Source organism: Gymnodraco acuticeps, unplaced genomic scaffold (genome assembly GCF_902827175.1).
Source record: "Gymnodraco acuticeps unplaced genomic scaffold, fGymAcu1.1, whole genome shotgun sequence".
NCBI lineage: Eukaryota > Metazoa > Chordata > Actinopteri > Perciformes > Bathydraconidae > Gymnodraco > Gymnodraco acuticeps.
Genome location: NW_022991552.1, coordinates 67,449 through 91,511, shown reverse-complemented (window position 1 = coordinate 91,511; position 24,063 = coordinate 67,449). Strand labels below are relative to the sequence as shown.

The 24,063-nt window shown below is 39.1% G+C and overlaps 1 protein-coding gene across 2 annotated transcripts in view; it reads right to left on the bottom strand.

Annotated features, from left to right (window-relative positions):
* Nucleotides 1–24,063, bottom strand: part of LOC117533524 (pro-neuregulin-3, membrane-bound isoform-like) — a 90,536-nt gene that overhangs the window by 18,762 nt on the left and 47,711 nt on the right. For both annotated transcript variants that reach the window (XM_034197308.1, XM_034197307.1), the window contains exon 4: nt 2,475–2,578. In XM_034197308.1, coding sequence (XP_034053199.1) covers nt 2,475–2,578 — 104 coding nt within the window. The remainder of the gene's footprint in view (nt 1–2,474; nt 2,579–24,063) is intronic.

Sequence of the window (24,063 nt, the reverse complement as noted above, 5' to 3'; positions counted from 1 at the left end):
GCTCTCAAAGTAGCTAACGCAACATTGACTACTTTTTTGATTTCTCCCCGACATTGTCAAAGGTTTAATAAAGGTTTTTCTTCATGATAAATGCTGTCTTTTCGGTATTTCTCACACAGTAAAGCACTAAAACCTGGGGCAGAGTATAAAACCATGAAAATGAATATTAAAGAAGTACAGGAGCTCTCTCCTCTTTGCCTCAGATTGTCGAAAATGCTTGTATTGTAACACAAAATCCATCCTTGGCAGAGATGTAAATTCCAACTCTGTCAGAAGTAGTGTGTGTGTTGGAGAGTGTGTGTTGGAGAGAGAGTGTGTGTGTGTGTGTGTGTGTGTGTGTGTGTGTGTGTGTGTGTGTGTGTGTGTGTGTGTGTGTGTGTGTTCGTGTTGCTCCTGATGAACATGCCAGCGCTCTCACACACCACTGAGCAGTGTGAGAATTAAAAAATCTGCCGAGGCTTCACATCCCAGCGCTGGCTCGTAAATGAAAATCCTCGCACATGTGCTTCCCATATTATCTCCGCCTCATCTCCTCCTCACTGCTATAGATATGCTTATTAACATGTTTAGAGCTTTAATTATAATTACTATCATTCTTCCGGAAATCAGCAATTAGCTCTGGCTGCTCTGTAATGTGGATAATTCAATTTCTCTCTTCACTGCGTCCTGCTCATTACAGGAGAGGACACTGAAGTTGCCTTTTGTTTGTTTGATTTGTATTATTGTTGTTTTCCTGCAGTGAACGGAGGGGGTGTCTTTATCTCCGGTGTGATATTACACCTGCATACAGAGGTGGGAAGTACAAATACTTCTTTACTGTTCTTAAGTATATTTTTCTGGTATCAGTACTTTACTCCACTACTTAATTTTCTGACAACTTTTTACTTTGACTTCTTACATGTTGAACACAAATACCTGTACTTTCTACTTCTTACATGTTGAACTCAAATACCTGTACTTTCTACTTCTTACATGTTGAACTCAAATACCTGTACTTTCTACTTCTTACATGTTGAACTCAAATACCTGTACTTTCTACTTCTTACATGTTGAACTCAAATACCTGTACTTTCTACTTCTTACATGTTGAACTCAAATACCTGTACTTTCTACTTCTTACATGTTGAACACAAATACCTGTACTTTCTACTTCTTACATGTTGAACTCAAATACCTGTACTTTCTACTTCTTACATGTTGAACCCAAATACCTGTACTTTCTACTTCTTACATGTTGAACTCAAATACCTGTACTTTCTACTTCTTACATGTTGAACTCAAATACCTGTACTTTCTACTTCTTACATGTTGACTCAAATACCTGTACTTTCTACTTCTTACATGTTGAACTCAAATACCTGTACTTTCTACTTCTTACATGTTGAACTCAAATACCTGTACTTTCTACTTCTTACATGTTGAACCCAAATACCTGTACTTTCTACTTCTTACATGTTGAACTCAAATACCTGTACTTTCTACTTCTTACATGTTGAACTCAAATACCTGTACTTTCTACTTCTTACATGTTGAACACAAATACCTGTACTTTCTACTTCTTACATGTTGAACACAAATACCTGTACTTTCTACTTCTTACATGTGAACTCAAATACCTGAACTTTCTACTTCTTACATGTTGAACTCAAATACCTGTACTTTCTACTTCTTACATGTTGAACTCAAATACCTGTACTTTCTACTTCTTACATGTTGAACTCAAATACCTGTACTTTCTACTTCTTACATGTTGAACACAAATACTTGTACTTTCTACTTCTTACATGTTGAACTCAAATACCTGTACTTTCTACTTCTTACATGTTGAACTCAAATACCTGTACTTTCTACTTCTTACATGTTGAACCCAAATACCTGTACTTTCTACTTCTTACATGTTGAACTCAAATACCTGTACTTTCTACTTCTTACATGTTGAACTCAAATACCTGTACTTTCTACTTCTTACATGTTGAACTCAAATACCTGTACTTTCTACTTCTTACATGTTGAACACAAATACTTGTACTTTCTACTTCTTACATTTTCCAAACAGCTGGTTCCTTTAGTCTGAATGTGTGTTTGATGCGTGATCATTATTCTTTAGAGTCATTGCGTGCCTATTGATTTGAACACGATCCGTGTATCCATCATTTCCTGGTCTCCTCTAAAGAAGAGGGACCAATGGAAACGTTGTCATGTTGCCGTTGTTCAGCATGGAAACATTCATTAGCTAACAATGACATTATTGTTCTATTAATATAAAGGGAGGTCAGGTACTCTTTAAAACAGCTGCTAGATATGGGTACTTTCTACTGAAGTACATTTCAAAGCCTCTTTACTTTGACTTGAGGAAAGAAGTTTAGTCAGTACTTCTACTTTTACCAGAGTATTTTTAAACACGAGTATCTGTACTTCTACTTGAGTAAAGGATGTGTGTACTTTGCGCTCTCTGCTGTGATTTAACGTCTTACCTGGGATGTTTGGCCTTGCCTCTGGAGCTGGAGATATTGGTGCCGTGTGCAAAGCTGGACTCAGAAACGGTTCCCTGGCGAGACTGGGAGGAGCGTTTGAAATACTGCGGGAAACAAACAACAACAACAACAATAAGGTTTTATCACCGTCTACGTGTCATGAGGAATCCTTCAGATACATTACTACTGAAACGATGATGTCGGAGATGGTGTAATTTCCTGCAAAACAAAGTGTTCCCACTCAGATAAAACCTTTCCTTTTTCTTAAGCACGGTATATTCACACATTTCTTTCTCACATGCTGAGACCCTCGAGGCCTTTCTGCCTTGATTCAGCTGATTGTCAGAGTCTAGTTACATCTATTTCTGCTTCAAAATCATTCTTGCTTTCAGGGATTCAGGAAAATGATGCTGTGTGGAGAGGAGAGGGCGGCTGCATGTTGATAAAGTACAATCTTCTAGCAATGGTGGCAACGTCACTGAGGTCAAGACTTCACGAATGACGGCTAACAAGCTAAAGAAGAAAACAGAGATAGCTTTGAAAGACTGCTACTGTGAATGTATTTATGATGTATTGGATTGTATTATTTGGTTGTCAAATGTATCTGCTTAAAATGGCAATATGTAACATAATCATTTAGGCTTTATAAGTGCACAGTGTTGCAAAGACTCTATAACTTACAGCACTTTGAACTGCCGTCGTATCTGAAATCTGCTTTATAAATAAACGAACCTTAACCACATTCCCCGTTAGACCACCAACACGAAACAGACTTCAACAGTTGTGCAATACCTCTGATCATGTGCAATATATTCTACATTTATGTGCAATTTATGCAATTACAATTTGCTAACGTTACTAGCTCAAACTCACTTTATGTAAATATTACTACCTATTTTTCTCCACATTTGTATTTACTTAGGCTTTTAATTTGCACTGTACCTCTGCTACTGTAATAATAATAATACATAAGATTTGTATAGCGCTTTTTCCCAATGCTAAAAGGCTGAGCGGACGAATAAAGGATTTCTGATCCTGATTAAGATATGTAGGTACATTAGCTTTTTCACTGCCCACCACATGTTTGGCTATACTGTATATACACACTTAAAAAAATCCCCCAAATGATTGAAATCAAACCATTTTGAGAAGAGAAAGATTTGTTTTAGCTCCACATTTTTGCATAATTTTACTTACAATGTTCCAACGTTACTGGTTCAAACTCACTTTTGAAAAATATACATTTCTTTCTCCACATTTGAACCTACTTAGGCGTTTGTTTGCACTGTGCCTTTGCTGCTGTAACACGGTACATGTCCTCACTGATTATGACAGTGTCTATTAGCTATTTCACTGTCCGAGAAGTTGAACAAAAACTTACAATTTGAATTGGAACTTATGGGGTATCAACTGTTCCCTTACAACGCATTAATGCAATTTAAAAGTTTCCCAACGTGAGGTGAGAGTAACAAAAAGTTGTCGTTAGAGTTTTAAACAAATGTCTTTGTCCATCGCTGTTTTATGACATTATTGGATGTTTTCACACTTCAACGTTTCCCAGAAATGATTGGAATGATACAATTTGAGAAGAGAAACATTTGGTTTAGCTTCTCATGTAGACATTTCTTCTAAGTTGATAACGTTTTGGAAACAATTGCCATGTTTTGAGTTTCAGACAAATGCAATAACTCCAAATTTCGCTTACAGCAGCTTTTCCCAGGACATGAAAATATGAGTTATTTCAAAGCCTTAAACTAATTGAAATATATGAAATTGACTTTGTGATAACAGCCTTTGTAGTAATGTATACATGCACATCGTTTGCATATCATCCGATCTCTCTGAGTCTGATCTATTTCATAAGTTTTATCATCGTTAGGCAGATAAGTCATAATCATTAATAAGCACTGAGTTAATCAGTTGGAACGTTTATCAGTAATCTATGCAATTAAGTTTCAGTACATTTAAATAAAGAAATATTCGGATCAAATGGGGGATTAAAACATGTAGAGCGATGGAGAATCACAAAAACAGCCCATAAGACCATTTTTACAGTACAAAAAAGTGATTAATTTCTGCAACCAATACCATATTTTCGCCTATAACATCAAAGAGTACATTCTTCTGAACCCTGAAACAAAACTCATGGCTATTTTCGTTGTTTTTAGCCCAGTGAATAAGTCACTATGATGATTCTCTGACGAGATTTACCACATGTCCTTCGCTTAGTTCAGAAATCCATTCCTTTTATACTACTGCCGTATATCTTTCTCTTTACTGCTTTCCCTTTGAATCTCTTTCCTCCGTCCCTTCTCCTTCCCTTTGCAAACCGTCATGACAGGATTTCTAAATCAGCACTAAAGTGGTCCTATATAAGTCCCAAGTTCACCCTTTTAACTGTTTCCATGTTCACTCTATTCTCTGGAGAGACCCTGGATGCGATGAGGCAAAACTAGCAAACCACATGAATGTCTGGGAGCAAATTCATTTGATATGCTGCACAAATAAGGCCAGGATCCGTCAGAATATACAGCGGTGCAGTGACAAGTCCTAAAACCCCAAAGTGAGTTAGCATTTCACCACTTCCTGTTCCCTCGTCTCAGAGCCAATGGGATCTCTCCATAGGATTTTGGGAAATAGCTGAAATAAGGTCTGTGGTCGACACACATTTAAGAGACGGATCACGTTTTGTTCTACGACATTAAAGCAGTGACCCCACTGGTGATTTCTGAAGAGTTGACGTGTCTGAAAAACGATGGTTGTTACCAAGTGGCTGAATAGGACTACAGAAGTTGTTGAGGTCGTTGTACGTCATTACGCCGAACACGTAAACACTCCTCTAAGTTAGTTTGCCCTGTTCTGCTTGAACGCAAGTCTCTGCCTCCTGCAGACTGTTCAAACAAACGCTTCAACTCGTTCCATCTAGAATCTGTGTGTTTGAATATGGATCTTGAGTTGGCGTGACATTGAAGTTTACTCGGCTGTAGTTCGTTTATAGCATAACGTTAGCATTTTGCTTCTGGCGACTAGATTTACGATTTGAAAATGATAAAAGTAGGATAGAGATGTGGATATTATCCGGCTGAACAAAACGTGCATTTATCAAACAGGTTCTGTTTGCACAGACCTTATTTCGAGCTATTTTCCAAAATGACATTACATTATATTTAGCTGACGCTTTTATCCAAAGCGACTTACAATAAGTGCGTTCGACCAGGAAGATACAAACTTGAAGAAAACAGAATCATATAAGTACATCAGGTTTCATAGAGCCAAACATTTCAAGTGCTACTCAACTGGCTTTAGATAAGCCAGTCCTTTGTTAGTATATAAGTGCTTTGTTAATAGTTCTATCGCTCGAAGTGGAGTCGAAAGAGATGAGTTTTCAGTCTGGAAGGTGTGTAAGCTATCTGCTGTCCTGATGTCAATGCGGAGCTCATTCCACCATCTTGGAGCCAGGATAGCAAACCCACGTGTTTTCGCCGATGGGAACTTGGGTCCCCCTCGCAGCGAGGGCGCAGCGAGTCGTTTGGCTGATGCAGAGCGTAGTGCACGCGCTGGGGTGTACGGTTTAACCATGTCCTGGATGTAGGAAGGGCCAGATCCATTCGCAGCATGGTACGCAAGTACCAGTGTCTTGAAGTGGATTCTAGCAGTTACCGGAAGCCAGTGAAGGGAGCGGAGGAGCGGCATCCAAAATCCTATGGAGAAATCCCATCTGGGGTTTTTGTCGAGGGAACCCATGCGCAGCTTACTTCCGGGTAAACACGTCATCCCTGCAACACTCTATTGGGTTGCAGATTAGCATTTTCCAAAGGGGGGTTCGTTTAGCGTGAAACACTTGAAATAACTAGCTGGCTTCCGGTAACTGCTAGAATCCACTTCAAGACACTGGTACTTGCTTACCATGCTGCGAATGGATCTGGCCCTTCCTACATCCAGGACATGGTTAAACCGTACACCCCAGCGCGTGCACTCCGCTCTGCATCAGCCAAACGACTCGTTGCGCCCGCGCTGCGAGGGGGACCCAAGTTCCCATCAGCAAAAACACGTGGGTTTGCTATCCTGGCTCCAAGATGGTGGAATGAGCTAGTGAAGTGGCAAGTAGAAGGAAAGCGAGGTCATAAACTATTTCTGCTAAAAGTGAGCAATGATTGAGAGGCAGAGCTAAAATTTCAGATGTGTGTATCTCACACTTTCATTCACTTTGTTATTCATGTTTTATTATCTTTGCTTTTAAATGAGTGTTTTTTAACGCCATTTTATGTTTCTTAATGCTCTTAATGTAAAGCACTTTGAATTGCCTTGTGTTGAAATGTGCTTTATAAATAAACTTGCCTTGCAACAAAACATTTGTTTTATTTGCCGCATGGCGATGACGAGACGGACTCAACATCTGCAGTGAACTCAGAAGAACACGATGCAACACAAGAAACATGTTTAGATTTTAAACTTTAAACACTTAAGATGTGAGGAGAGTGGCGCTGGTTTGATTTCTTAACTACTACACCATGTGACAGTTTTCTCTCCTCAGCGTCGTTTAGACGTCTAATAGACTTTTGCAAGAGACCTCATTTTTGGCACCATATCTATCTGAGTTTCATGTCCTGCTAACAAGGTTGTCACTGGTATTCTCTTGTTAGCACCCTCTGGCCTCATTAGCGTCACAGATGCTGCAGAATGTGACCGTTCAGACGTCTGATTGGTGCTCGTTAATCCATGACATACTTTCTTTATTAACTTGAAACATAGACATAGACTACCAGCTCCACTGAAGTAGAGATGGAGATGATTAGAAAGCATGGTAATGATCTCAGAGTGAAGGAGAGAGAATTGGCTTACAATTACAAAATCTGACGGGTGTAACTCGTAACAACCCAAAATCTCTTCTATCATCTCTCGCTCAGAGCAGAGAGAGTAGACGGAGCTGTAGAGAGAGAAGAAGAGTCGAGATGAGAGAGCGAGAGAGATGATGTAGAGAGAGAAGAGAGAGAGAGAAGAGAGAGAAGAAGAGCAGAGAAGCTCTCTCTCTCCTTCTCTCCTCTCCTCTCTCTCTTCTCTCTCTCTCTCTCTTCAAAAAAATCGGCCCTCTTCCTTACGAGCTCCCTCCCTCCAAACACCCCACGAACGCGGCACATGACCAATGAGGGCATGATTTGAGATAAAGTGTGTGCACAGATGGAAGGCTGACAGGCAGGTAGGCCATCCAGTTATTTTAGCATTCCATGGGAATATAACAAAAAGTGTATCTCGAGCCGGTTTCTCAAACTTACCTACCCCACCTTTAAAGTGGAATAAATCAACGTCATGCTTGCAAGGGAGGAGCGTGGATACATTTTGTCTTCAAAAGTCCACATTTGTTTAATCAAAGTGACACAATTTAAAATGCTATTAGTCCCAACTTTTGCATATTAATGTTAACTTAACTCTGTAAAAACAGTAAACTATTCAAACAGTTGAGCAAACTTAATAAGATCCTCATTATTCCAATAAATAATAGAAAACTCTTCAAAAGTAGACCTTTGCCTCCTGTTTGGCTAATTGCTCTATTACCACTGGCTCATGAAATCACTGAATATTGTTTTCTTATTCTAAAGAATGCATTGTGGAGAAAAACAAGTCTGATCCGTTGTGTATAAATGTTGCTTTTAAACCTTGTATTAGTTATTTAATTTCTAAGCGAGAGCCAATGGGGAATTCACATGCAAATTAATTGTTTTTTTTCTTGGTTGTTTTCTCAACCTACGCATTGATTTATGTCTGCAGGCAATCAATTAATGTAATTCCTGCACACTGAGCACCACGCAGGGTTCATGGTGTTTCAGGAGCATGCACCCACACAAAGGCTGATTTTATTTCACTAATTTGCATTTGCCACAATTAAATCCTAATTACGATTGTTCTAATCCGACCGAACAGGGATTTTTTTTGTGTTTTTTTTTGCACACGTGTACTGTAGATAACAGAGCCATATAGCCGGGCAGGTCATTACAAAGGCATCGGAGCTATCCAGCAGTGGCCTGTCACAGAAAATGAGCGCCTCTGATGAGCTCCGCAGGGCCCTTTGTTGGAAGTATTTGATTAAGCAGTGAACTGGAGAGAAGCTGCGAGTTATCCGATCTTTCTCCGTCAATCAGGCTCCAGCAGCAGCCTATCATTTATTCCACAGGTGTCCACGGTCACGCCGCATAATTGAAACTGCTCCGTCTCTTCCATCCAAAGTTCGATTTGCTAAGCTTTAGACGTCAGACTGCAGTGTGTGTTTGTGTGTGTGTGTGTGTGTGTGTGTTTATACCGCTGCAAGGCTATTATGGAGAGCAGCATCTCTGCACAAATCATAAAAATTCATCTCCTACGGATGTTCTGTCGGAGGCATACCAGTCCCTATCTTAGAGATTAAAACATCCATTACTGTGCACACACACACACACACACACACACACACACACACACACACACACACCACACACACACACACACACACACACACACACACACACCACACACACACACACACACCACACCAACACACACACACACACACACACACACACACACACACACACACACACATCACACACACACACACACACACACACACACACACCACACACACACACACACACACACACACCACCACACACACACCACACACACACACACACACACACACACACATATTTATCCATATATTCGACATTACATGCACCCTTTGCACCACGCATGTCCAGACTGGGCATGAAGTCACCGTCAAAGGATGCTGTTGTATCTGTGTGAGTTTATGGAGCAGAGGTACCCCGCCTGCAGGAGAGTGAGAAAACATCCCTTTATATGGCTGACCTCTAAACACTCTGTATTGTTTTGTCACAAATGCTCCGTTTTACCTTTTAAAAGCAAAGATCTACTGTATTTTTAAACTGAAAGAACGTCAGGGTTACTCATTAGAGGCACTTTTACCCTTTGAGCTGACAGGAAGAGCTCTGTATTGGTTTAAAATGGATACAAATAAGTTAAACACACTACTTGTTTCAGCCTGTAACTGTAGAAGCATTGTTAAGTCAATAAAGATTAGAAAGGCTGATTGTTGATGTTTGAATAATTGTCGCCCACTTTCTTAGGTCGTTAGGATAATGTCCCACTTAAAAGTCGATATTTTCAGTTTAATCACAGGCTGAGAAATGAACAACCGCTCGCTGCTGGATCAATCAACTTACATTACATTACATTACATTGCATTTAGCTGACGCTTTTGTCCTTAGATTGCATGTCTTCATTTAGCAACTAAGATGCAGACAAATGCAACGTGGGACTGTTCACTTTCTCCATTTTTTTTGTGTCACAATATGCTCTGTTGAAGGGGTAGTCCAGCAATTGGGCATTTTAAGTCCAAATGAATCACATAATAATAACGTTTTCCCTTAAAGTGAAATGTTTTGTGTTATTATTTAACACTTTTTCACTTTTCTCAAACTTAATACATACTCACTGGTCGTGGCATCTGGTTACCTGAATTAATTCAAACTATGTGTAACACTTTATAGCATGAGTATAGTTGAAGAAGCAATAGTAGAATTGGTGTATTTATTACTATTATCATTAGTATTATTCTTATAAGTCCAGTTTTCTGCATCATGCATCTTTTATTTGGTGTTACTGTATGTATGGGTCAATTACCGAGGCTGTAATCATCAATAATCAATCAGTATCAATCTCTATGATACAAAATGATTAAAACATATGCTGATTGAAAGGGCTGTTGTGGATTTTTTGAGGTAATCAGGGGAAAACTAATGTAGTAACTTATGTATGGCTGGGAATCACCAGGCTCCCCACGATACGATACTATCGCGATGCCGTGATCGTTTTACCATCACTCTCTGTACGGAGGCTCAGTCACTGGTACACTTTTATTTATAAAGCTATGTTGGGCAAACTCCCGTATTACATCTGTTCTCTGGTAAAGCAGAAAGTTGCAAGCAGCTATTGTCTGAGATCGCAGGATGTAGTCTTGTTAGATGTACCAAGGGTAAGGACTGTCTTAGGTAAGACAGCTTTTATGTGCGCAGCTCCACTTGCTTGGAACAGCCTACAGTCCAAATTGAATTTGAGCAATTTTATTTCTCTGAATGTTTTTAAGGCACGTCTGCACGAGATGCTTTCTGACACTATGGGTGTTTGTAAGTGTTGGTAAATATGATGTCCTCTATTGTTTTTATGTTTCATGTGGAACTAAATTGATGCAGGTCTCCCTTGTAAAAGAGATCCGTGATCTCAAGGGACCTATCTGTCTAAATAAAGGTTTGAAATGAAATGAAAAATCGTGATATATATCGCCCAAGAGCTTCAGCTTCTGGGGCATTCTGGCTGCGCATCACTCATTCACCAATGGGTAATGTTTAGATGGGTTTTAGGAACTTCCCCTCGATTCTATTGGCTCTAACGGTTAAAAAGAAATGTCAATCATCAAAATCGAACGAGGAGGGCCATCATTCAAGGGTGGTTTTCACTATAAGTACTTTTTTTTTTTTTGGACGGACACTATAATTTACATTTTTTGACTGTGTTCAATCTGAATTTACTTTAAAATTAAAAACATCTATATTGATTCTGACTTTTCTACATCCAACTCACAGATGTAACCTTGCTTTGAGAAAAAAGATTATTAATTTAACCCTTTTAGAAGGGAAGATATGGTCATTTTGTTCTGGGAATGTCATTTCGAGCCTGAGGCCTGAAAAACAGGCTCAGGGCTTAACAGGGTTAAGCCACGATAGTATTGTGATTTACGATATGCTAAGTATTGCGATACGATATATTGCAAATCACAGGGGTCATATCTATGTCTGTCTTCCCTTCCTTGTTAATAAAAAGTATTTTGCAATTAGAATAGTTTATGTAAATAACCCATTTGGTGTTATTTGAACCTTCAAAAGCATTGTTTTTGTTCCTTTCATTGCAATTGTATACATGTCTTAACTTCCTGTTTATATTACGACCATCTTTCGGAGGGATATGCTAAGGTTATATGAATTTGTTTTAAATAATTAATAATTTACTCTGGCATCCGTTTATCGATTACAATATCGCCACGCAAAGTATCGCTATTCTATGCCGTATCGATTATTTCCCCCCACCCCCTAAACTTATGTTATATGAAAGCACCTGATCAGGAAAAGTGTATTTTCTCAAAAAGCTTGAATCAACTTAGCAATATCATTTGCAGCAGAAAGACTGTTTGTGAAATATGTGTAAATAAGGTTTAAATAAAGGAAATATGAGCGGCACAAAAGATGTTTGTGTAAAAAAAACCTTGGCCTTGAGCTACATACGCATAGTGAAGACTAACTTTAATCTATCAAAGGGTTATAGATCAACATGCAACCAAACTCCTTGTGGGCGCTTTAAAGAACATTTTACAAAATATTTACTTGAACCACACTCCGTTTATAAAGTCTCTGGAAGTCTGAAAGAAGCATAAAACCTAAACTGTGATTGCTCAGAAAGTATGAAAAAGATATGAGAAAGCTGAAGGGATAAGGTGCAGTGACCCCATTTACAGTTGAAAGGAGCGAAAAGAGATGAAGGAAGCAGTTTAAAAGAGCAGTTTGAACATCTCCTCCATTGACGTCCATGATAAGAAAAAGTAGGGGAAAGATTACGAAGAAATAAGATAGATCATAAAGGATTTACAGCAAAACAAAAAGGGATACATATTTTAAGTTTCCAGTTATAAAGTCCTGACCAGAATGGTCAGTAAATGAAGGTAAAATAACAAGTAAACAAGAAATTTTGTATTTGTTTATGTAGTGTTTCAGTATGTAGTGACTCTACTTTAAAGAGTCCCCTCCTGCTGATGTCAGGTGTATATCAGTATGTAGTGTCTCTACTTTAAAGAGTCCTCTGCTGCTGATGTTCAGGTGTATATCAGTATGTAGTGTCTCTACTTTAAAGAGTTCTCTCCTGCTGATGTTCAGGTGTATATCAGTATGTAGTGTCTCTACTTAAAGAGTCCTCTCCTGCTGATGTTCAGGTGTATATCAGTATGTAGTGTCTCTTTTAAAGAGTCCTCTCCTTGCTGTTCAGGTGTATATCAGTATGTAGTGTCTCTACTTTAAAGAGTTCTTTCCTGCTGATGTTCAGGTGTATATCAGTATGTAGTGTCTCTACTTTAAAGAGTCCTCTCCTGATGTTCAGCTGTATATCAGTATGTAGTGTCTCTACTTTAAAGAGTCCTCTCCTGCTGATGTTCAGGTGTATATCAGTATGTAGTGTCTCTACTTTAAAGAGTCCTCTCCTGCTGATGTTCAGGTGTATATCAGTATGTAGTGTCTCTACTTTAAAGAGTCCTCTCCTGCTGATGTTCAGGTGTATATCAGTATGTAGTGTCTTACTTTAAAGAGTTCTCTCCTGCTGATGTTCAGGTGTATATCAGTATGTAGTGTCTCTACTTTAAAGAGTTCTCTCCTGCTGATGTTCAGGTGTATATCAGTATGTAGTGTCTCTACTTTAAAGAGTCCTCTCCTGCTGATGTTCAGCTGTATATCAGTATGTAGTGTCTCTACTTTAAAGAGTCCTCTCCTGATGATGTTCAGGTGTATATCAGTATGTAGTGTCTCTACTTTAAAGAGTCCTCTCCTGCTGATGTTCAGGTGTATATCAGTATGTAGTGTCTCTATTAAAGAGTCCTCTCCTGCTGATGTTCAGGTGTATTCAGTATGTAGTGACTCTACTTTAAAGAGTCCTCTCCTGCTGATGTTCAGGTGTATATCAGTATGTAGTGTCTCTACTTTAAAGAGTCCTCTCCTGCTGATGTTCAGGTGTATATCAGTATGTAGTGTCTCTACTTTAAGAGTCCTCTCCTGCTGATGTTCAGGTGTATATCAGTATGTAGTGACTCTACTTTAAAGAGTCCCCTCCTGCTGATGTTCAGGTGTATATCAGTATGTAGTGTCTCTACTTTAAAGAGTCCTCTGCTGCTGATGTTCAGGTGTATATCAGTATGTAGTGTCTCTACTTTAAAGAGTTCTCTCCTGCTGATGTTCAGGTGTATATCAGTATGTAGTGTCTCTACTTTAAAGAGTCCTCTCCTGCTGATGTTCAGGTGTATATCAGTATGTAGTGTCTCTACTTTAAAGAGTCCTCTCCTGCTGATGTTCAGGTGTATATCAGTATGTAGTGTCTCTACTTTAAAGAGTTCTCTCCTGCTGATGTTCAGGTGTATATCAGTATGTAGTGTCTCTACTTTAAAGAGTCCTCTCCTGCTGATGTTCAGGTGTATATCAGTATGTAGTGTCTCTACTTTAAAGAGTCCTCTCCTGCTGATGTTCAGGTGTATATCAGTATGTAGTGTCTCTACTTTAAAGAGTCCTCTCCTGCTGATGTTCAGGTGTATATCAGTATGTAGTGTCTCTACTTTAAAGAGTCCTCTCCTGCTGATGTTCAGGTGTATATCAGTATGTAGTGTCTCTACTTTAAAGAGTTCTCTCCTGCTGATGTTCAGGTGTATATCAGTATGTAGTGTCTCTACTTTAAAGAGTTCTCTCCTGCTGATGTTCAGGTGTATATCAGTATGTAGTGTCTCTACTTTAAAGAGTCCTCTCCTGCTGATGTTCAGCTGTATATCAGTATGTAGTGTCTCTACTTTAAAGAGTCCTCTCCTGCTGATGTTCAGGTGTATATCAGTATGTAGTGTCTCTACTTTAAAGAGTCCTCTCCTGCTGATGTTCAGGTGTATATCAGTATGTAGTGTCTCTACTTTAAAGAGTCCCTCTCTGCTGATGTTCAGGTGTATATCAGTATGTAGTGACTCTACTTTAAAGAGTCCTCTCCTGCTGATGTTCAGGTGTATATCAGTATGTAGTGTCTCTACTTTAAAGAGTCCTCTCCTGCTGATGTTCAGGTGTATATCAGTATGTAGTGTCTCTACTTTAAAGAGTCCTCCCTGCTGATGTTCAGGTGTATATCAGTATGTAGTGTCTCTACTTTAAAGAGTCCTCTCCTGCTGATGTTCAGGTGTATATCAGTATGTAGTGTCTCTACTTTAAAGAGTCCTCTCCTGCTGATGTTCAGGTGTATATCAGTATGTAGTGTCTCTACTTTAAAGAGTCCTCTCCTGCTGATGTTCAGGTGTATCAGTATGTAGTGTCTCTACTTTAAAGAGTCCTCTCCTGCTGATGTTCAGGTGTATATCAGTATGTAGTGTCTCTTTTAAAGATCTCTCCTGCTGATGTTCAGGTGTATATCAGTATGTAGTGTCTCTACTTTAAAGAGTTCTCTCTGCTGATGTTCAGGTGTATATCAGTATGTAGTGTCTCTACTTTAAAGAGTTCTCTCCTGCTGATGTTCAGGTGTATATCAGTATGTAGTGTCTCTACTTTAAAGAGTTCTCTCCTGCTGATGTTCAGGTGTATATCAGTATGTAGTGTCTCTACTTTAAAGAGTCCTCTCCTGCTGATGTTCAGGTGTGTATCAGTATGTAGTGTCTCTACTTTAAAGAGTCCTCTCCTGCTGATGTTCAGGTGTATATCAGTATGTAGTGTCTCTACTTTAAAGAGTCCTCTCCTGCTGATGTTCAGGTGTGTATCGTATGTATGTAGTGTCTCTACTTTAAAGAGTCCTCTCCTGCTGATGTTCGTGTATATCAGTATGTAGTGTCTCTATTTAAAGAGTCCTCTCCTGCTGATGTTCAGGTGTATATCAGTATGTAGTGTCTCTACTTTAAAGAGTCCTCTCCTGCTGATGTTCAGGTGTATATCAGTATGTAGTGTCTCTACTTTAAAGAGTCCTCTCCTGCTGATGTTCAGGTGTGTATCAGTATGTAGTGTCTCTACTTTAAAGAGTCCTCTCCTGCTGATGTTCAGTGAAAAGTGATGTTTTTATGCCTGCTCAGTATAAGACCTTAATGCATGGAGCAGGGTGGGTTGCTGTTGTTCCCTTGGTGAGTGCGTGCGGTTTGGAGCCGGTGTGTCCTTGGCAGAGCACTCAGAGTGAGGCTGATACGACGTGGCACACCTGACACGTTGCTCCACAAACTCCAGATTTCACAGATTACTTTGTTTCCTCCGCCTCCGAGCTGGATCTGATTCGAACCCTTTGTGAACTGAACTCAAGATCTACTGTCAACAACGCTCTATTTTTTAAAGTCTATAAAGTCAACTCAAAGAATGGTTGAGAAACAGAAGTGCAATCACCGCTAACTGCACTTTGACACGGAGGGATCTCCTCTTGCACTTTCTGCATCTCTTGTATCGTCTCTTGCACTTAACGTGTCGTTGCTGCTACAGTGTACTGCCATGTGGTAAATACTTGTGTGTGCTGCTCTACTCTTTTGCATATCATGTATTTATTTGTTGCTATGTTTACAAATGTCATGTTGTCTGTCAGGGACTACGGATGGAAATTAGCTCAAAGCTAAAATCCGGGCATATTTACACTTGAAGCATTATTTGTGGACCCCTAGGGGTACGTTGGGGTACTGCAGGGGGTACGTGAGATTTTTAAAAAAAAAAGAAGTTAATTAAAAAAATACCATGCATGATTACAAAAATAATTTTAGTACAATAAGTTAAATAGAAAACACAATTTTATATAAAATATTCCTAGAACCTCATATAAACATGTCAAATTGGTGTATTGTATTTTATAGTTTTGCATAATATATCATTTTGTTCATTGGTTTGTTAAACAGATATTACTTCAGTTGAAAAACTCCTTTTCAATTTAATTTTTTTTTCTTTTTTCATGCATAAAATGAAAATATCCTTAGTTTGTTGTAAAGGAGTTACATCACTATATTGGAATTATTTGTATAGGCTTTTCGATCAAACATTTTCGGGGTCGGTCAGGGGGGTACATGACTGAAAAACGTTTGAGAAAGTGTTCATCAATGTGTCCCTATTCAAATACACGATTACATGAAATAATCTAATGATTAAAGCTGCAGTCCTGCTTCGTTCAGACACTCTTTAATATAACAGATAATATTTATTATTATATTTGTATTATATCATAACTTAGTTTTAACATATGTAACATTAAGCTGTCTGTGGCTCTTTCTTGCTGTAACGATAATTTCCTCTCTGTGGGACTAATAAAGGTATTCTGATTCGGATACATACTTATGTATATATAATACCTATATATATTTGTGTTGTTCATTTGTAAATTCAACATGTATATTTTCTACTTTCTTGTTTTTTTATTTCTTTACATTGTAATGTGTAACGCCTTGTCTTTTGATGCTGCAACACAAACATTTCCCACATTGGGATCAATAAAGTACTTCTTATCTTAGACCCGTTGATTCAAGTTGAAAGTGTTTATACTGTCAGCCTGTACTTTATAAGAATCTGATGACCAGCATGCAACATTATTCTGTGTGAAGATAACTAATTGTATGATGTGACGGCCCCAGAGCCTGTGGCCTTTAGTGTGCATGTGTGTTGCAGGTCCTGTGATGGGGGTGGAGCTGAGGAGGCCAATCAGCATGACTGGGGACACCTGGCCGGAGTCCCAAGCCTCATCCCAATACCCCTCCTCGACTCCTCTCTTACCGTCCTCCGGGACTTGACCCGGAAATCGATCAAGACACGCCATTTTGAAGGACGTCCCAATAGCTGAAATGCACACGGAGGAGTCGAGGAGGGGTGAGGGAGGAGGGGTGCGGGAGGAGGGGTGAGGGAGGAGGGGTGAGGGAGGAGGGGTGAGGGAGGAGAGGTGCGGGAGGAGACGAAAGGGAGGATACACGTGCGCAGACTACGCAGAAGTGTTTTCACGACTCGCGTATAAAAGCCCCGCCCCCACCTTCACAGCTGGTCCATTTCAACAGAGGAAAACCGACAACTGGAAGATGAGTGGAAATGCCTCACATAAATGTATAAGTGCTCACAGCTCCGTGGGAATTATTATGTGCAATTCATTTCTAAAAGGCTTTCACATTACTATCATTATATTTTTATTTAAATGTAGGCTACATTTTACACCAAAACAGAACACAAAAGCAGGACCAACCATCATTGAATTCCTTGACTAACAAGAGAAAGATTCATTCATTTAAATAAATATTGAACCAGAAATGGGCCGGTTCTAAGGGTTATTCAGTTAAGCCCGATGAGAGGGGATACAGCTGTGCACATGTCATCATTAACAGATGTCGTTTAAGAGTGACGTTTGAGTGAACGAGGACATCCCAATTAATACCTGAGGACTCCTCTGTCCTCGCGTCACCTCCTCGTGTCCCTCGCTCGCATCTTACGGAGGCGGAGCTAAGACGCAAGGAAGGGACGCGAGTGAGGGAAAGGAGGAGTCGAGGAGGGGTATTGGGATGAGGCTCCAGGTTTCTACTTAAGCCCAGCTGCTCGGAGTCACGGGGCCTTCGCCACTCTCTCCAAGCCCGCTGCAGGAAGACTCTCGCCGGGATCCTTTCCCCTCGCCCATCCACTCATATTCTCAATGTTATTTTGGAATTGCCACAATAAAAGTGCAGTGGTTTTTGGAACCCTCGAACGTCTCTCTCTTTTCCTGTTGTGGCCTACGGGCCGGTCATAACAATGACTATAATACAAGACTAACAAACACCACAGTGGATTGCTTAAATATAAGTCTCACAGAGCCATATAAAGTATCTCCACAGCGCTTTCTCTGTGGTTTCATGCTAAAGAAAGGTCTAGAAACACATATTATCATTCTGTTATAAAGACAAAAGGCTTTACACTGAAGAGTCTTTGGAGGCTTGAAGCAAAGACTGCATCACATATCATATTTGCAGATGGAAAGGTGAATTACTGTTATCAAAATGGCCAAGCACAAAATAGAAAGCCATACAAAAACAAAATGGAAAAGACACATGTAAACTGTCTAATAGAACTTTTAACGATAACATCATTTACTAATTTGCCTCCCAGAGGTGAAGCCTGATTATCTGCTAGTGCTTTTTTATAACCAATATCATAACAGCTTGTCTGAAGGACGATGAATCTTTGGCCAAATAATCAACTTGATGAGAAGATCAATAACACTCCAATGTCTTTAAGTCAATGTGAGGCTAATGCCATTTAGCTCAGCATCCTCAGCATTAGATAGACCTATAAGGACCATCTCAGAATGTTCTTAATCCTCCTTAAGTTAATAACATATTTTGTATCTCCCCTCTTTCACTGTGATATATTCACTGTATTGTTGTGTTTTGATTGTATTGTTGTGTTGCAGGAAGACGCTTTTCAAATAAATAGAAGTTAACGTTACATGATGTAGCATCATTTCATAAAACCTCTAGTTCATAGAAACAACAAATACAGATGGTTTTAACCCTTAGATGCCCTTAGAGTGACTGGACCCACACTCTTCCATAAGTGGGTCAAAAAGGACCCGTATTAGAATAATGTGTTTTTGTGCCATTTTTGTCATTTTGGTTAAGAAAAATCACTTGTATAATATTTAGTACTATATTTTGGTTCACACTAGAAATATTTAATATTTAATTTTTCAGTATTTAGAATTTTAGAATTTTTTTTTTTCATTTTGAAAAAAAAGAAATCCCATAGGAAATGCATGAGCGTAATTTTTGACCCACTTATGGAAGCTTGGGGTAGTAATACAAAAACTACAATTTCTTAAAATGTACATTTAAATTTTGAATGGCATGATATCCAAAACATGTTTTTTGAGGAATAGCTGGAATATTAAATGGTAAAAAAATGTAATTACAAAGATACTTCAAGAAAACCACCTCACCGGGTCCAAAAAGACCCACTTAAGCATCTAAGGGTTAAGGTAACAGTTGGCAGGAAATATAAAAAGGAGTTATGGGCTTTTGTGTCACATTGATCTCCTCCCTCTTACTTTCCATCATACATTTAAATATCACTGGCATTTATTCAGTTTTAAGCTCTTTTTTAGAATAACCAATGTCGACTTTTCTTCCTAGACAGTCTAGGTTTTACCTCATGCAAACTAGGTCTCAAATTCAGGATACTCATGCATGTTCCACACAGGGCCGTCCCTGGCCAACTTGGGGCCCCAAGCGACATTGTGAGATGAGGCCCCCGCCCCCCCAACCGACAGGAGTGAAACTTTTTTTTTTTGGAAACAAAGTACTTTGCAAATATAATTCCTGTTTATTATTATTATCAACGGTTACTTTTGTATACAGTGAGGTAAATGGTAAATGTGCATGTACTGTATGTCGTGCAGTATGCGTTTACAGGTGAATACGTCTGCATTTCCTGCCAAATACTAGCCTCAAAAAGATTAAAATATAATTAATGCAAATAAACTACTTCTACTAATAATAATAATAATCATAATCAATTAAATAATATAATACTATATTATTTTATTATAATTAGTTGTAATATAGTCAAGACAAAACATGCTTATGACATGCTCAAAAACTGATATTTCTTAAATCTGTATTCTAGTTCCCTCTGTCAGCAATGTATCAACAACTACACACACATTGCTATCAGTATTTCTCTGTGTTGTGGTTGACATGATGATGACTGTTAGGAGTTAAGGGGAGAGGCTGAGCGTCACCATGATGATGACTGTTAGGAGTTAAGGGGAGAGGCTGAGGGTCACCATGATGATGACTGTTAGGAGTTAAGGGGAGAGGCTGAGCGTCACCATGATGATGACTGTTAGGAGTTAAGGGGAGAGGCTGAGCGTCACCATGATGATGACTGTTAGGAGTTAAGGGGAGAGGCTGAGCGTCACCATGATGATGACTGTTAGGAGTTAAGGGGAGAGGCTGAGCGTCACCATGATGATGACTGTTAGGAGTTAAGGGGAGAGGCTGAGCGTCACCATGATGATGACTGTTAGGAGTTAAGGGGAGAGGCTGAGGGTCACCATGATGATGACTGTTAGAGTTAAGGGGAGAGGCTGAGGGTCACCATGATGATGACTGTTAGGAGTTAAGGGGAGAGGCTGAGGGTCACCATGATGATGACGTTAGGAAGTTAAGGGGAAGAGGCTGAGGGTCACCATGATGATGACTGTTAGAGTTAAGGGGAGAGGCTGAGCATCACCATGAAATGTGCCAAATTTACATAAAAATGAATAAAAGGGGAACAAATGCCTCCATGTTTTTAGGCTGTAAACTTGAACTGTTATAGTAAGCCAACTAGACAGACAGTGTATCTCTCTTCCTCCTGTACATTAGCAGATAAAAGGCATCACATACTTGAATGAATGGTAAATAAAGAATGCTCGGAGAACTGCGCTGAGAACTGCGCACAAGCCGAGCTCATAAGCCGAGGCCCCCTGCGCAATGTGAGGCCCCATGCAGCCTGCATGATCGGCCTGTAGGGAGGGACGGCCCTGCTTCCACTCTACCTTGAGTATGTCAATGTGTTTATGACGGACTGCGAGTCCCCAGAGTCTACATGTGCTTCACTTCATTGTAAATTTAAATCCTGCCCTAGTTGAAACAGTTTACCCAATAGTGCTGTCTAAACCTGTGTGGATTACAAACGTTGACAGCTTGTTCATGCCAACTGCTGCACAAACACATACTCCCCCAAAAGCATGGATTTTTTTTTACTGACATTTGAATTAATGTGATGCTTTCTATGCCAGCTACTCTGAAACACACTTCTGGGAGACATGCGATGACAAGAGCGCTGAGAAGAAGATGAATTGACGGACTCCCAAACCACCAAACGATTTCTCACTCAAAGACCTGCGAGGGTCCAGGTGGAGACGGGAATACAAAGTGATTTAATAGCAGCTAAAAACTGTAGGGGGGTGAATAACTCAATGAGAGGTGTAATATGTGCACAGTGTATGCAGGATTTCTGATGCTCTCTTCTACCAGATATTTTAAATGTAAGCTGACTTGAGCAACACAACATCGTACATGTGTCTTAATAGCATTAAGTGTTTCTTATGTTGTAGGGTCTTTGAAATCCCTTGTCTGTCTTTATTATGCTACTTTGTACTTCTACTCAATTCAGAGGTGCATGGTGTGCTTCTACTCCACTACATGTATTTAATCCCTTTAGTTACTTCACAGATGTGGAAGAATGATGTGAAATATAATCAAGTGTTGAATCAGACTTTAGTTCCACCTGGAGTAAATCCAACCAGCTACCCTGCAGTATACAAAGTACTTCAAACTAGCTGCACCTTTACCAGCTTTGAGAACACTTTCATGATCAATCATTATAAAACATATCATAATATTATTCTGAAATGAACCAATCTGCACACGACTACTTTTACTGTCGCTACTTTCAACTATATTTTGATGAGAATACTTTTCTACTACTTTCACTTGAGGAACATTTTGAATGCAGGACTTTCACTGTAACACAGTATTCCTACACTCTGGTACTTCTACTTTTACTCAAGTACAAGATCTGAGTACTTCTACTTTTACTCAAGTACAAGATCTGAGTACTTCTACTTTTACTAAGTACAAGATCAGAGTACTTCTACTTTTACTCAAGTACAACATCTGAGTTCTTCTACTTTTACTCAAGTACAAGATCTGAGTACTTCTACTTTTACTCAAGTACAAGATCTGAGTACTTCTACTTTTACTTAGTACAAGATCTGAGTACTTCTACTTTTACTAAGTACAAGATCAGAGTACTTCTACTTTTACTCAAGTAAAGATCTGAGTACTTCTACTTTTACTCAAGTATAAGATCTGGGTACTTCTACTTTTACTCAAGTACAAGATCTGAGTACTTCTACTTTTACTCAAGTACAAGATCTGAGTACTTCTACTTTTACTCAAGTACAAGATCTGAGTACTTCTACTTTTACTCAAGTACAAGATCTGAGTACTTCTACTTTTACTCAAGTACAATATCTGAGTACTTCTACTTACTTCTACTTTTACAAGTACAAGATCTGAGTACTTCTACTTTTACTCAAGTACAAGATCTGAGTACTTCTTCTACTTTTACTCAAGTACAAGATCTGAGTACTTCTACTTTTACTCAAGTACAAGATCTGAGTACTTCTACTTTTACTCAAGTACAAGATCTGAGTACTTCTACTTTTACTCAAGTACAAGATCTGAGTACTTCTACTTTTACTCAAGTACAAGATCTGAGTACTTCTACTTTTACTCAAGTACAAGATCTGAGTACTTCTACTTTTACTCAAGTACAAGATCTGAGTACTTCTACTTTTACTCAAGTACAAGATTGAGAGCTTCTACTTTTACTCAAGTACAAGATCTGAGTACTTCTACTTTTACTCAAGTACAAGATCTGAGTACTTCTACTTTTACTCAAGTACAGATGAGTACTTCTACTTTTACTCAAGTACAATCTGAGTACTTCTACTTTTACTCAAGTACAGATCTGAGTACTTCTACTTTTACTCAAGTACAGATCTGAGTCAATATCTATATGAGTACTTCTACTTTTACTCAAGTACAAGATATGAGTACTTCTACTTTTACTCAAGTACAAGATCTGAGTACTTCTACTTTTACTCAAGTACTAGATGAGCACTTCTACTTTTACTCAAGTACCAGATCTGAGTACTTTTACCACCTGTGAAGAAATGGAATCAGAGCACCCTGACTTTCTGTACATACATGTGCATACACAGTAAACACACATGAGTTGATGTCCTTCAGTAGAAAAGGCAGCAGCACTCTGAAAGAAAGTTGTGATGGATAAGTTTGTGTTACCTCGTCATCTGCAGGTTGGCGTTAGGGGCTCTACAGCTTGGCGTCCAGGGCATTATGGGAGTTATGGGAGTTAGCGGTGTAGTTCTTCAGACTGCGACTCTCCTTCAGGTGAGCCTGGAGCTTCTCTCTGCGCCTCCTGAAGAGAAGGAGAAAGAAAGGAAATCAGGAGAGCTCAACCACCGTCAGTGCATTCACTGAAGAGCTGTACTCAAGCTTTTAATTCTCCTCCACTTCATATCATGGGTAAGATATTTTATACACACTGCACATTTGTCTCACAGCTTTAGTTACCTTTTCAGATGAAAGGTCCCATGTCATGCTTTTCCTGGTTATCACCCGTCCCCTTTGTGTTATGAAGGTTTTTCTGCTGTATGAGAAACCAATGTGAGTTTGGAAAATTGCACAATGTAAATCTATTCTAGCAGACCTCAACAATGGAAATATGATCAGTAGAAATGGCCATGACATGGGACCTTTAAGAGTTTGCATTAAAACATCGCAAACTTAAATTATCCACTGCATTACAAAAAAGTAAAATAATAAAGCCGTAAACATGAACAATTTGTGTATCAGAATAAAATACTACTTGAAGTAAGAAAATTAACAATCTAATAATGTCATATATTCTAATCCAGAACGTGAGGAGGAAGTCTTTTTACCTTCGATACTTGAGGTACATTTTGCTGATAATACTTCTTGACTTTTACATACGTGACGTTTTAAATGCATGACTTTGACTTAGAGTATTATGACACGTAATGACACCAGATGCTACAACACAGATATTCAATGAAAGTAGTGATTGTTTTTGTGAGATGAACATAGTATGAAACCATCCTTGTTATGTTTCTGGCAACGACACGAAATACGCTCTTATCCTGATATAAAAACATGTAGGAAGAGGTGGAATTTCAAGGTTGACGGTTAGTTACAGAAAAA